At 60.8% G+C, this 14,480-nt stretch overlaps 2 protein-coding genes across 4 annotated transcripts in view; one reads left to right on the top strand and one right to left on the bottom strand.

The window, feature by feature from the left end:
- Positions 1-2,251: 2,251 nt before the first annotated feature.
- On the top strand, positions 2,252-7,283 carry SLC25A47 (solute carrier family 25 member 47). Its single transcript, XM_057732520.1, has 6 exons — positions 2,252-2,279; positions 4,412-4,455; positions 4,768-4,839; positions 5,562-5,744; positions 6,385-6,697; positions 7,003-7,283. Exons 1-6 carry the CDS (start codon positions 2,252-2,254, stop codon positions 7,281-7,283), a joined length of 921 nt encoding a protein of 306 aa, XP_057588503.1.
- A 3,339-nt stretch (positions 7,284-10,622) lies between these two features.
- WARS1 (tryptophanyl-tRNA synthetase 1) overlaps positions 10,623-14,480 on the bottom strand; it is a 29,539-nt gene continuing 25,681 nt past the window's right edge. For all 3 annotated transcript variants that reach the window (XM_057731840.1, XM_057731841.1, XM_057731842.1), the window contains exons 10-11: positions 12,942-13,082; positions 10,623-11,905 (exon numbers count right to left, since the gene is read on the bottom strand). In XM_057731840.1, coding sequence (XP_057587823.1) covers positions 11,744-11,905; positions 12,942-13,082 — 303 coding nt within the window. In that variant the 3' untranslated portion in view covers positions 10,623-11,743. The remainder of the gene's footprint in view (positions 11,906-12,941; positions 13,083-14,480) is intronic.

The raw sequence follows: 14,480 nt of genomic DNA on the forward strand, positions 1-14,480 counted from the left end.
GCTGTTGTCCAGGGGAGACCATGCACCTGGGAGCTGTGCAGATGGGTAGCGGGAGTGGATGTGAACGTGAACTTCAGAGGGTTGACCTCAGGACTGGGTGCCTCACTGGATGTGGGGTGCAGGGGGAAAGGCAATTCCTGGGCTCTGCCTCCGGTGCCCCGGACTGGGTGGCACATACTACGTTAGACCTTCTGCAGGAAACATGAGACTAGACAGTTCTCTGTTCTTTCAGTTAGACAGCATGCCTCAAGCTTCCTTCACCATCCAAGGTACTGGCCTCTCGAGTGTAGCATCTGCAGCTGAAGCCAAGTCCCAACTGGATTTGCCCTGCTCAGAACAGGCCTGTCACCTCCCTCCTTCTAGAACCTATGATCCTACTCATGCAACCTTAGCATTTGTCTGGCCACCCCCACAGGGACACACCTGGGGCTTGCCCTGAGTGGTCACAGATGAGAGGCAGGTACTGTCCTCATTTCATGGATGCAGAAATGGAGGTACAGTGAGGTTAAGGGCTTGCCCAAGGTCTCAGAGCTGGGATGAGTGGCAGAGCTGGGATTTGAAGGCAGGCAGCCTGGCTCCTAACCGGATGCTGACCTGCATCTCTCTAAAGGTCAGGATGGGCATCAGGACTGGCCTTGGAAAGCCTGCCTTTGCCCTTTGTCCTCTGTCGTGGCAGCAGCCACTGCCAACTTGTGTCCCCCACTTGCTCCACAAACAGGTGGGCTGGTGAGGCCAGGCTACCCCTCCATCAGTACCAGCCAGTGCAAGGCCAGCCTGCAGATCCCTCTGTCAGAGGACAGGAAACAGGTAGACACACGGCCCCTGCCTTGAGGGCCGCCTGGACGGGGCTGTCCGGACGCTGCCATGTCAACACCTCTCCCCACTCCTGCCAGCTCTCTGGTTGGTAGGACACTCACTGTGTGACCCTGGGCAAGTGCACAGTCTCCTTGAGCCTCAGTGTCCTTGAAGGGCTGCGTGTGGGTCATGTGGGGGTGTGTTGTGCCCACCACTGGCGTGACGGCCATGAGGGCAGGGCTCACGGGTATCAGGGCCTGGTCCCCAGCATCAGGCATCAGAGAGGGCCTAGTTGTGCAAGTATCCGGGAATTGACTCCAGCCCTGCTGCCTACATGGCCCCGGGCAAGTCCCTTTTCCGGGCCTCAGTGGCTCCATCTGTAAAATGGGACCATCAGCCCCACCTCCCTCCCGGGGCTGTGACGAAGACCCCCTGGTGAAGGAGGAGTGCCTGGTTAACTAAAGCATGGTGCACAGCTGGGTGGGGGGTGCTTCACCATTCTTTACAGTGGTTTCCAGTGACCAGCAGATGGAAGCGGCCTCTTATTGGAGCGGCTGCCCTTCTAGGAGGTGCCCCGGTTTGGTTGGAGGCCGAATCGGTAGCCCTGGCCCTCAGTCCCATTGCTCAGTGAGCCCTGCCCAGAGCTGGGTCCGGGCTGGGTGCTGAGGACTCAGAGTGGAGTTAGACCTGGCCGGGGCCCTGGGCGCAGGGAGACAGATGTGGGAGCGGCAGGGGGAGTGTGGGCCCTGGGTAGCGTGAAGGGCGTGGAGCCGACGGTGGGCGGCCTGTGACCCGTGTTTGGGCTGCTCACAGAGGGGCTCTGGCCAGCCTCCTGGACGCTTGGTCACTGGTGGCCTGTCGCCCCGCCACTCCCTCCCTGCTAACAGGAGCTCCTTGGGGATGGGGCTGGGGTCTTATTTGCCACAGTGCAGCCTCAACTCAGATAGTGTTTGCTGAATGAATAAGAGAAGGAGCTCTGAGGGTTCCCCTGGCAGGCGCAATTCCAGGGGAGTCGGAGAGGCCCCAGGGCATGGATAAGGCCTGGGCTTGGGCTTGGAGGGATGGGGGCGTCACTGCCTTCCCAGGGGCTGTCTGGATGTGGCCTAGGGCCCTGGCCTACAGGCACTGGAATCCGTGATCCTGCTTCCCGAACCTGACGCCTCCCGTGGCCTCTCACACATTTCCTGACACCTGGGTCCTGAGGGCACTGGGACAAGGGTCCTTCGGGGTAGATTGGGAGGGAGTCCAGGTGGGCGGTGACCCCCCTGATGCCCCGCACGGCCTCTGCCTTCGGGGCCGCTGGTCAGCAGGCTCCGGCTTCCTGTCCCCACCCCCACTGCAGGTATTTAAGGGCCGAGAGGAGCCAGCGGGTTGCTGTTGAGGCCACCCTGGTGGTGGCAACGGACCTCTCTCAGGCAGGCTGACCGCAGGGCTTTCCCTACCACCCACGCTGTCCATGGATTTTGTTGCTGGAGCCATTGGAGGTAACAGTGGGCACAGTGGGGCCTCGAGGGGGACCATTCCTCCTGGAGGTTCCAAGAGGGGCTGGAGGGGGTGCTCTACCCGGGTAGCAGTGGGGTTTGAAACCCTCCCTCCCTGGAAGTGGCTGGCGCCTGGCGTGGGCCCACAGGTGCTGGGAGGAGAGAGCAGTTTTCCCAGAGACTCGGGGCAGGTGACACAGGGCCCAGGAGGAGCTGTGGGGGGGATGGGTGGTGAGTCTGAACTGGCCTGGGGGGCTCCGCCCGGGAGGCTGAGGGGCAGACAGGGGGTTGGGGCTGCTGGGTGGGGACAGAGGGTGGTCTCTGCCTGGCCGGGGGGAGGCTGGGAGTCATAAGGGTGGAGAAGGATGGCTGAGCCGTGGGAGGGGACAAGAGGCTCCAGGAGAGGGTGGACGGTGGGGACAGATGGGGCCTGGGTCCTGCCACACTGACTGCAAGGGCGGGTGGGGAGGGGGAGGATCCCAGCTGAGCCTGGCAACCCCCTGCTGGCTGTGTGCACCCACAGGCCACACCCAGCCCTGCTGGGCCCCCAGACCGTTTTCACTTCTGGGGAAGAGGCTGTTATGAAGGCCCGATCCAGTGGCAGCCAGCCCACCGGGAGCAGGCTCCTCCCAGCATTGATCACACAGGCTATTTTGGGTGAGACGCCCTTGACCTTGCTCCTCTTGTGAAACAGCAGCAGCTGCTCATCAATACTTCTGGGAAGAGTCCTCTTCAGAAGGGGAGGGCAGTGCCGAGCCGGGAAAGACAGGGCCCTGGCCTCAGCAGTGGGCTTTCTGAGGCCCCGCTGTGGGCCGGGCCTGAGGCCAGCTGCTTCTCTGGACATTAGCGCCCTAAGGAGGAGGCTCAGACAAGGGGCTTGACTTGCCCAAGATCACACAGCAGGAAGGGCTCCCGAATCCTGCACCTTTCCTCCAGAGCCCAGGGAAGGCCTGGGTGGAAAGGGCTCCTGCTCTATGCCTGGCTCTGGGTCATGGGGATCAGACCTGGGCCTTTCCTTGAGGAACTCTAGTTCTGGAGTCAGAGAGGGCAGGCCATGGGACAGCAGCAAAGCCCTGTGACAGAGACTGTGACCAGTGTGTTTTCTAGCACAGAGGCAGACCAGAGTAGGCGGTCAGGGAGGGCTCTGGAGAGGAGGTGATGCTGTGGCAGGGTTTTGATGGATGAGTAGGAGTTCAGTGAGGTATATGTAAGGGTCAAGGAGGGTAATTCTACCCAAGTCAGTCAAGTCAGTCTTTTGCTTTACTCTCTTTGTTCCTTTTCATTCACTCATTCACTCTATTCTTTCATTTGTGTATATTTATTGAGTCCTGGGACACATAGTAAACAGGACACAGCCCCCACATGCTGTATTGTCCTCAGATGGCCCACACGCCCCCACCCCCAGAGGTGAAATCCCAAGGACCTGCCCACTTGCTCTCTGTCTTCCTCAAGGCAGTGCTCGGGGCTTGGACGTTGAGACCCTGGTGTCAGGAAAGGAGAAAGGGACAGGATGGTGGCACCTGCCCTCTTTGCAGGAGGCAGAGGGTCCTGGTCCAGGAAGCCTTGAGTCCTACTCTGTCCCATGCAAACTTGTGCTTCCAGGCAGTCCCTCATGGAGTCCTGGGGTGACCCAGGCTTTCCCACCTCCCAGCCTCTGCTTGAGCTGTGCCCTCCACCCCTCATCACCCCTCATCATCCCCCATCACCCCCCAGAGCTGTATGGCACAGCTGCCGCCTGGCTTGCAGACAAACCTTTCATAGACTGAGGCTTGAGTGCGAGCTTGGCCTGGCTTGGAGACAGGGCCCAGCAAAGGTCAGACCAATTCTCCCAAAACTTGATGCCAGAGGGGAGGCCAGAGAGCGTCCTTGGCTTTCAGAACGAGGCTCCAGTGGGCCAAGACCCGGGAAGGAGAAACCACTAGCAGCCTGGCAGACATCACTTACCTCTCTGAGCTTCAGTTTCCTCATCTGTAACGTGGGGGCCGCTCTCCCCACGGGTGAGACACGGTGTGGACGAGAAGAGCCTGGTGGGGTCTCTCTCGGCAGAAGTGTGGTCAGGGTTTGCCCTCTCCCTCCTTCCCTGAGACGGGCTCAGGCTCCCGCTCTCCTCACCGGTTCCTCTGGTTTCCTTCCAGGTGTCTGCGGTGTTGCTGTGGGCTACCCCCTGGACACGGTGAAGGTGCGGTCATCGCCAGGCCCCTGCCACCCACCCCAAGGCCCCTGCCTGGGCTTAGGTCCCCCATTCATGGCCAGAAGACCTTTATAGCCTGCTCGTCAGACCCATTTCCCCCCATGGTCTCAGGATGGTCAGTGCCCCTTTCTCCCGTCTGTGCCTCAGACCGCTCATCTGAAAGGGGGCTCACTGCCCCTGCTCTGCGTGCAGCCAGCATGGCTACGACCATCAGGAGTTGGCTCTCTTCCCCACCCCAGGCCCTGCCGACCTTGCCCCTGGCCTGGAGCCACCCCTTCCTGAAGCCCGCGTCTCCCACAGGTCAGGATCCAGACGGAGCCCAAGTACACGGGCATCTGGGACTGCATCTGGGACACGTATCGCCGAGAGCGGGTAGGCCCGGGGCGAGGGGAAGTTGGGGCCTCGGATCCCAGGGCTGCCACTCACCAACCAGCCTGGCAATGCTGAGCTTCTCCCTGAGCCTCCGTTCTCTCACCTTCCAAATGGGAATAGTTATGCCAACCTCCTGGATTCCTCTGAGGATGAGAGCCAGGGTGTCCGGCACACAGGAGGGGCTCAGAATGAAGTCCTGCCCCTAGGAGACGGTCTAGAGGGGTCATCTGGGGACTTGGAAGGTCTGGAGAGGCCCCTGTTTGCATTTCTGTCCCCTCCAGCCTGGACACCCCTTGAAAGCATGCTGGGTGGAGTCCTCAGGGGTCCCCAGGGTCCAGATCAGAGCCCCGTCCAGAGCAGGGTCTCAGAGACACGTACCAAAGTGAACTTGGCAATCAGTGCTGACCAGGGGTGAGCAAAAGAGAAACAGCAACGACTGAGCTGCTAGTTTCTCAGCACTGTCACTCCATGGTTGCCCTAGGTTGGGCCCGTCCCTGTCCCTTCGTCCCCTCAGCACAACCTCGGGTGTTACAATCCCCATTTTACAGCCCAAAAAACTGAGGCCCGAGGCAGTAAGTGACTCGCCTGAGGTCCCGCAGTGAGGGAGGGCAGGGCAGGGGTGAGCCCCAGCTCCCTGGCTCAGGGTCCCCTCGGGCAGCCACTCCTCCCTGCTGGGCCTCTGGCCTGACCTGGGCCCTTGGGTCCCCTCCACCTGCCACCAGGTGTGGGGCTTCTACAGGGGCCTCTCGCTGCCCGTGTGTACCGTGTCCCTGGTCTCGTCCGTGTCTTTTGGCACCTACAGCCACTGCCTCGCGCATATCTGCCGGTTCCGGTATGGCAGTGCCGACGCCAAGCCCGCCAAGACTGACATCACGCTCTCGGGGTTCGCCTCCGGCCTTGTCCGCGTGAGTGGAGCAGGGTGAGGGGGTCCTGGACCGCAGGGGCTGGGGAGAGGCTGGTTGGAGGCTGGGGGACTCTGGCTGAGGATGCAGCTGACTTGGTAACTGAGGGCAGGCTGGGGAGCCTCTCTGAGCGTCTGTCTCTTCATCTGTAAGAGGCATCATGAGGTCACGTGTGTGAAGCCCCCAGCACGGGGTCTGACAGGTATGCGTATCCATGAGATGCAGCCAATATAATAAGTAAAATTATCCTATGTTCTATATTAATGTTATCAATGCTTACATTACATGTTACATTATTCTTACATTAAATACCTACATGAATTAAACAATACATGAACACGTCATTCACAGATTAATGGTGTGATTAAGCCCTTTTGTGAACTGGAGTCACATGTACCCGACACCTACTGCGTGTCAGGCTCCTCTGCCGGCAGAGTGTGTGGCTGAAGGAGGCACCGGCTCCAGCTGGGTGGGCAGAACCGGCTTTGGCCCTGGCTGCACCGCGGCCCGTGCGCCAGCCTGCAGCTTCGTGGGGCCCAGGCTCCCCGGCGGTCACCGTGGGCCCCAGGGGCTGAGGGAGGTGAGGGGCAGGCAGGGCGGGCAGTGCTGCCTCCTCATTCCTGTCTCCCCCACCCGTCCCCAGGTGTTCCTGACCTCGCCCACCGAGGTGGCCAAGGTCCGCCTGCAGACGCAGACGCAGACGCAGACGCAGGTGCAGACGCAGCAGCGGCGCCCCTCGGCCTCGGGGCCCTCGGCTGTGCCCCCCACGTGCCCCGGGCCCAAGTACCGGGGGCCGCTGCACTGCCTGGCCACGGTGGCCCGGGAGGAGGGGCTGCGTGGCCTCTACAAGGGCAGCTCGGCCCTGCTCTTCCGGGACGGTCACTCCTTTGCCACTTACTTCCTCTCCTACGCCATCCTCTGTGAGTGGCTGACTCCTGCTGGCCACAGCCGGCCCGGTGAGCGGGGGCTGGGGCCTGGGACGGTGTGGAGGGGTGGGGGCGGCTCAGCCCCGCGCGAGCTCAGGCGGGAGAGGAGGTGGGCTGAGGTCACACTGGCACCCAGCGCCTCCCGGGGGGGACGCTCATTGTCCTCAACACGAGAGCCAGGACAGACCTGCTCTGGGTGGCCCTGGACAGGTCACGTCAGCGGCGAGAGCCCAGGGCTCCCTCCCGGCCGGGCCCTGCCCGGGACGCCCACCCGCTCTCCTCGGGGGGCCCCAGTGTGGCTTCTAACCAAGGCGCCCGTGGGGCTCTCCCCGCAGATGTCCTGGGCGTGCTGGCGGCCGGTGGCTGTGCAGGGGTGCTGGCCTGGGCCGTGGCCACCCCCATGGACGTGATCAAGTCGCGCCTGCAGGCAGACGGGCAGGGCCAGCAGCGCTTCCGGGGCCTCCTGCACTGTGTGCTCACCAGCGTTCGCGAGGAGGGGCTGAGGGTGCTCTTCAAGGGGCTGTCGCTCAACTGCTGTCGTGCTTTCCCCGTCAACATGGTGGTCTTCGTCACCTACGAGGCGGTGCTGAGGCTCACGCGGGGCCTGCTCACGTAGCTGCTGCCCGTCCCCGGGGCCAACCCGCCAGCGGCTCCCAGAGGCCGCAGGAGCTGGAAGCGGCGGGGGGAGTGTCCGGGTCTGGGCCCCACGGGCCCCTCCGCCAGCACAGCCGGGGCCTCCCTGCCCAGCGACTGGCCACGAGGAGGTCAAACGGCCCACCTGCCATGGCCCGGGGTTGGCCTGAGGGTCGTAGAGTGAGGGAGGAGCGGGCCTCTGGGATGAGGACGTGGTCGCCTGGAGCCGTTCGTGCATTTGGTCAGCGGTTCATCCCGGCCTCCCTTTCACCTCTCCTGGCCGCCCCGTGTCTTCAGAGCACCCTGTGTCCCCTTGGCACACCCCCACCCCGTACCCCTCTCCCCAGTCAGCTCTCCCAGTCCTGTCGTGGGGTGTGCCCTTCATGCCTGGTCCTCAGACGCAGCCGACTGGTCTCCCCGCCAGACGGAACCCAGGCGCAGCCGTCTGGTGCCTGGCCTGCTCCGTGTCCGCACCAGCCTGTGCGGGGAGGGGTGGCCGGGCAGTCCCCGCGGAGCCTGGTGAGAGGTCTGGTCACCCACCCTCACGCGCCTGAAGACCCCAGACTCAGTGGGGAGCGCTTTGCCAATAAAACGTCTGTCGGGCTGTTCAGTGGTGTTGTCTGTGGTCTGTGGGGCTGGTGACTGGTTTCCCAATCTCTAGCTCGTCCTCCAAGGCCAAGCCCCCAAACCTGTGTGACCAGGGCTCCCACTGCGCAGACGGCACACTGAGGCCCAGCCCAGCTCTCCGGCTGGCCCCGCTCCCTCAGCCTTTGGGGTGGGGGGCCGCGCCTGTGCGCTGAGCCTGCTGCAGGGGGGCGTGCCGTGTGAGGCCTGCTCTCACCACCCCCAGCCCAAAGCCACCCTCTTTGAGCCGCCTTTCCAAGGGGCCTGGAGGAGGGAGGGTCCGAGTACCCTCCACACTGCTGCGTCCTTACATAGGTTATCACAACGGCTCAGAGAGGGAGCCAAGCCTGGCCAAGGCCACCCAGTGGGGAGGCCCCAGCCCTCTCTCTGGCCTCACGTGGCTTCCAGCGACCGTCCAGCATGAACCTGCCAGTCCCCACCATATCAGCTCTCTGGTAAAGCCAGGCAACACCTGCCTTCGACACTCACTCCCTCAGACACTAGCCTTGACCGTGACTTTGGACTGAAGGATCTCGTGTTCTGGCTGAACAACTCTTTCCTGTTCCCAGAACACGTGCACGGACCCTCTCCTCTGGCCTCCCCTGTTGTACAGACCCAAGCATTTGCTTACACCCTGTGCCCTTTGCCAGGAACGCCCGTCCCTCTTCTCTGCCTGGCAAACTCCACATCCCAGGCGTCACTTCCTCCAGGAAGCTCTCCCTGCCTGACCACTGGCTGCTTTTAGGTGTCTCCTACTCTGCTCCCACGGGGCCCTGGTTCATTGGTCACTTGTCCACCTCCTGCCCCGACCCCCACCCCACCCGAGACCCTAAGGCACCCACGGCAGCACATGTCTGATCCAGGTCAGGGCCTGGCATGTAGCAGGTGCTCAGGGGGTGTGGAATGTGTGAGAGGGAACGAGGCCTCACGGTGGACTCCTGGAAGTTCATCAGGCTTGCAGTTAAAGACGCTGAAATGCTTTGGTCAAATGCTGGGAGAAGGGTGTCTGCCAACAAAAGGTTTCAGTATTTGTCAAACCCTGTGTCCACTTTAGGCAAGAAGACCACTAGCCTGCCCACTTGCTTCAGCCTTGGAAGGAGAGTTACTCTTTCCTCCCGGTGAGGGTGGGGACCCTTGGTCACTGAGCACCGGTCCTGCTGTGCTGGGGAAGTGGCTCTGCAGGAAGGCCCGGGCCTCGCTCGCCACAGCCTCTGGGAGGCAAGGCCCTTTGGAGGGCGGACGTGAAGGGATGGGGAAGAGAATGGCCGGGTGCAGAGTTAGTGGGCCAGAGCTGGGTTTTCCTACTAAAGGGCGCCACCCTAAGCAAGTCCAGGCTGCACCTGGGAGATAAAGGGTGGTCACCCGAGGGCTCCCAGACTGTGCTGACCGGGAGCCCCGGGGCTGCCAAGCTGCACCTGCTGCAGCCTGCGTGGCGCCTGGCCCAGCTCTCCGCTGCTGTTAGGTGCTCCTCACTGCCCCTCCGATGCAGCTCCACTGGGCCCCAGCAGACCGGGGGCCGAGGCACAGTGAGGCCTGAGGGGTGGACACGAACAGTCACAGGGGCTGGGATGACCTCCCACCTCACCCCCAACAGGGACGAGGCCACACACCTGCCCGTCCTGATCCAGGGCATCTCTTGGGGGACTTTTAAGAATCCACTGGTTTTTAGCAAAATGTGGGGTGAGGGGGGTGGAGGGTCTGTGGCTCTTATCAGCAGTGACTTTGGGCAAGTCACCTGACCTCCGATCCAGGGCCTGGCTGACCCAAACATGAGGTGCTGTTGCTTTTGTTTTACAGGGAAGAGGGGGTCCTACCCAAAGTCACTGACTTGTACGGCCCCGCCCTTCTGTGGCCCCAGGACAACACCCACTCCTTCTGGGGGCTCTGGCTGGGGGGAAGGGGCGGCCCTGTCCCCCCCGCCCGCTGGGGACTTTGCTGTGGTCCCTCCTGTGACGTGGACACAGTGGAGCAGAGGGAGGTTGCCTCAGTGCCCAGCCACATAGCCTGCCATCCTCTGTAGAGGGCTCGCCTCCACGGGCCACATCTGGTGTGGTAGGAGCTGAGGCTGGGAGAGGAGGGGTGATAAACTCATGGCACCTGTGGTGCCTGGGGCCGCCCAGGCGGAACCTCAGGGCCCTCGTGGGTAAAATGGCCCCTGTGTGGAGACAGCACACGAGACAGGACAGGCCTGTTCCGTCAGAAAGTCACTGTGCTGCCTTGGACAAGTCACATTCCTCTCTCCTGAGCCTCAGTTTCCCTACTTGCAACACAGGGTGGGCGGGCAGAGTGAGCCCGGGCTCCATGCTGGCTGGGGCCCTGCCCCAGGCCCCCCATGAGTGGCCAGGCCCCTGTCTCCACACAGCGCTGCTCTGACCCCACCCACCCTGCCCCCGACGGCTGCCTCCCTCGTCCTCAAGACACGGACACATGCTTGCATCCTCCACGGGCTGCTGGAAACATGTGGTGAGGTGTGGGAGGCAGCACGGGGCCAGGAGGGCAGACAGGCCACGCCCAGCTGATTCCCGGCGCCTGCGTCTCCGCACTACGGGGGCTCCCAGGACTGTGCGTCTCCACCCCACATGCATCCCAGTGTGATCCCTGTGGGCTCAGGGGCACCCACGGGGGGGCAGGCACGGCCCTGGGCTGCAGGGAGGCCTCTGCTCGCTCCTCACACCCCAGACAGAGCACAGTGACACCGGCGGGACCAAAGGAAGTTTATTTGTCACGAGTGAGACCACAGTAGGGCAGCCAGGACTGGACCCTGCGCCTCCAGAAAGGACAGACACTTCGACCAAGGGCTCTCCCTGAGACAGGTCTTTGCTTTCCCAAAACTACACAGGGCACTCAATTAACAGACCTCCCACGGACACACGGCTGAGGGCCTCGAGGCTGCTGTGCGCTGTCTAGCTTTGCCCACCTGTCCGGGGACACAGGCAGGGCACTGCTCTGTGCAGACAGACTTCCATGCCAGTCAAGTGTCAAAACCAAAGCATCTGTAAAGGCAATGGACTCCCCTCAGCGTCTGACCCGATCAGAGTAACGCAGCCATTGGTTCTTAGGATGGAGTGTCTAGGATTACTTGGTGGAAACAGAATGTTAGTACATTTGGGGAAGAGAGCATGATTTCTGGAGTACAGTACATGCACGGTCTGGAGTTCAGTAAGTAAGCTGGGAAGTCTCACCCACAAAAGACTCAATTAGTAAAAACTGGCCAACTCTGGCCAATATTTAGAAACGTTAAAGGCAGCTTTCACGCTGAGAGATCTCTTGGTTAAATGTTTAGCAAAGCTCTTGGCCAGCACTTTTCCTTTAATTTTGCAGGGGCGTGGGCTGAGATGGCTCTTATGCCCATTAAGCTTCCCCACATCAACTTTTCGAAGCATTTTTTTCTAGTTTTGTGATAACATCTTGATTCCAGGTATGCATACACAGACTACATCCTCTTTTATAGAGCCAGTTTGAGAGTATGTTTGGATGTAGGATGCTTTTGACTAGGAGCTGTCCCGTGGGCCCGAACAGGCTCCCAGTGGACATCCAGCCCAAGGCTGCACACGCTTGAGGCTGCTTTGTGGGAGAGACTCCAGCTGCGCTTGTCCGTGTGCCACGCGACACGAGCCAGCACCCAGTCACCCCACAGCGTTACGCTCACAGGAGACAGGGAATGACATTCAGTGGAAGAAGCAGCGCTGAGAAACACATGGGGCTTACAGACACCAGGCCAGTAATTACTGTGTGACAGAGCCTACAGGGAGTGGTGATTTGACTGGGCTGGGATTACTGGTAAATTACGTCTCTTAGTAAGTGTATAGAAAGTGAGCGTTACTGAAAGTCGTAGGACAGCTGCCGGGGAGTCATGAACTCTTTCACTATCTCGTCTGTGACCTCCTTGCGCCGGGCCTGGTGCTCGGCGATCAAGGGCTGCAGAACTTCTATGAGCTCCTTCTTGAGCTCGCCGGTGAGCATGGCCCCGCTGGTATAATCCTGCCCGGGAGGAGACACGCCACATGAGACATGGCTGTGGATGCCCCGGGCACCTCCCTCCCCTGGGCACCATCCACACAGAACCCGGTGCACAGGTGGCACAGAAACACGAGATCCTGTACCTTAAACCATGCTTTTCTTAAAATGACTCTGGGCTCTGGTGGGCAGCTGTGACTCACCCTGGCACAGTGAGGGAAACAACAGGGCCGGCCCCCCACCCACCCTCCCGCCAGGTCAGGGGACTCCACGCCCTGAACCCATGCTGGTTCCCTTCAGCCTCAGGGGCTTCTCTAAAACCTCTGCCGAATCTTTTTTCATTTTCCAATGGTGACAGTAACACGTATTTATTGAACAAACTTAATAAAGTACCCAAACCACAAACAAGCAGCAAAGAAAAAAATCCCCTGCTAAGCCAGCGCTCAGAGGTCGAGGGCAAGTGCGAATACCCTGGCGTGTTTTCTCCCAGCTGTTTCCTGGTGCACAGTGTTTAAACACAGTGGGTCTCACTGCACGGCCAATTTGGTGTCTGTCTACCACCATCGCCTGCCTGCTCTCCTGTGTGAGCAAACCTCCCACCCGCAAAATCTCTCAGTCTTAGTTAAGGCTTCCTCTGTTGGACAGAGTCTGCTCTGAACTTTTTGCTATTTGCATTTTTAACACCTTTGAATAGAGAGCTCTTTCTTATTCAGGATTAGTTTTTTGGAAAAGATGCCAAGAACTGGAAAACCCGAGGCCGAGGCTGAGGCTACGAACATCCCTCGGGCTCTTTGTCCCCACCACCACTGCCCGCTGAGAGGCCGCCGGTGCCGGGAGCACTCGGCGCAGCTGGGGAGCCCCAAGCGTCTGCATCACGACCACTGCAAACACAGCGCGGAGCCGCTGGTCCCGCAGGGGACGCTTTCAACACTGACGGCGTCTGGTTTTACCTTACATTTCTCTGATAACTAGTAGGGTTAAACCTTTCTGTGTGGGGCTAACTAGCAGCCTGTATTTTCTCTTCTGGGAACTATCTGTTCCTGAGGTCTCCCCGCCTCACCTTCCTGATCTGCTCGAGCCTGTCGTCATCCTCCAGGAAGAAGGTCAGGTACATGAAGGACACGTCCACGTCGCAGTTGCCCCCAAACTGCCGGTGCTCCTCAACGGTGTCTCTGCCCCCAGAGAATGCGTGCTTGTTGACCTGCACCAGCGAGAGGACACACAGGCTCGCAGGGCCGGCACCCAGTGCAGGGACGCTGGCGGGGAGCACGAGTGGTGGGAGGAGCCCTCAGACGGCTCCTTCCTGCCGGGCCCCGGGACGAGCCACCGCGGGGCTCACTGCAGAGAAGGGGGGACCGGAGGGCAGGTGAACTTTGACCCCCCCACCCCGCAGAGACACAGAACAGAATTGGGAAAGCCAAGTCACCACCAGTGCTGACATTTGGGGAAAATGTCCTAAAGTGGCCTCAGGTTCAGTAAGAGGACGAATACAAGCCATCTTCAGAGTAAAAGGGACGACCAGGGAAGGCTGGCCGCTGCCTGGGCAGGTGTGCTATGGGCAGAGGACAGGAGGCACAGGACAGGGCTCCCGGGGAAAGCAGAGCCCGGCGAGGAGCGCCGAGGTGGACAGGGCCCGCAGGGGGCTCCCACCTAAAAACGGGCAGTTCTAGGAGCTGAAGACAGACAGACTCAGAAACTAACAAAATGGTTTGCAGAATTTAAGATAATCTTAGAGAAATCAAGGTCAAGAGGTAAGAGAAGAAAAGCCAAAAAGGGGAGACAAAGTTCCTTCAATATTCTTTCAACGAGTATTTGAGAAACACATGTACAAACGTCACCCTCATTTTCTCACGGGGAGGGGGCGCAGTCAGCAGCCTCAGTGGAGATGTTTGCTAAGCCTCCCAGAGGGGACCGGAGCAGGTCCCTGACCAGCTCATCCAGAAACCAGATGGACGTCAGGGGCAGAGGCTGGCGGGCATGAGTGGGGCCCAGGAAAGCGGCCTTGCTGGTGGGAGCGCTGGCGGCTCTGAGGGACAGCGGAGGCTCTGACAGGGCCCGCGTGACAGCCCGGGGAGGCGGGAGGCACGTGTCGCGGCCTGCACGACAAAGGAGCTGTCCAACGATCCACGTTTGAACTGAAATCTTAAATTTGGGCAGCACTCTACAGTTTGCCGCCATTTTTATACGTGATCTCAGGTAAGCCTTGCCTCTAGTCTGCGGTTTTGTACAGCTGCTCCCACTCGACGGTGACACCTGGACGGCCACAGTCACTTACCGACGGCAGGTAAGTGGCGGGGCCCAGACAAGCCGGGGCTCCTGACTCCAGGCCACGGGAGGGCCCAAGCCATGGGGGACCTGGGTTACGGCCCTGCCCCCTGCTGCCCAGCTGTGTGGACACAGGGAGGCTGCCAGAGCCCTCTGAGCCCTATCTCCTTGCCTACGAAATGGATGCAGCCTCCAGGGCGGCTGTTAGGACTCAGTGAGCTCACACAGGTGCGCACACGGCAGGTGAGCATGCGGCCAAGCTGCCGTGTCCCTAGCACTCTACCGCTGTTATTCCTGGGAGGAGGCTGGAGCAGACGCCCGCGCTTGTGGCTGG

The sequence above is a fragment of the Hippopotamus amphibius genome, chromosome 4 (genome assembly GCF_030028045.1).
Source record: "Hippopotamus amphibius kiboko isolate mHipAmp2 chromosome 4, mHipAmp2.hap2, whole genome shotgun sequence".
In the NCBI taxonomy this organism is placed as follows: Eukaryota; Metazoa; Chordata; class Mammalia; order Artiodactyla; family Hippopotamidae; genus Hippopotamus; species Hippopotamus amphibius.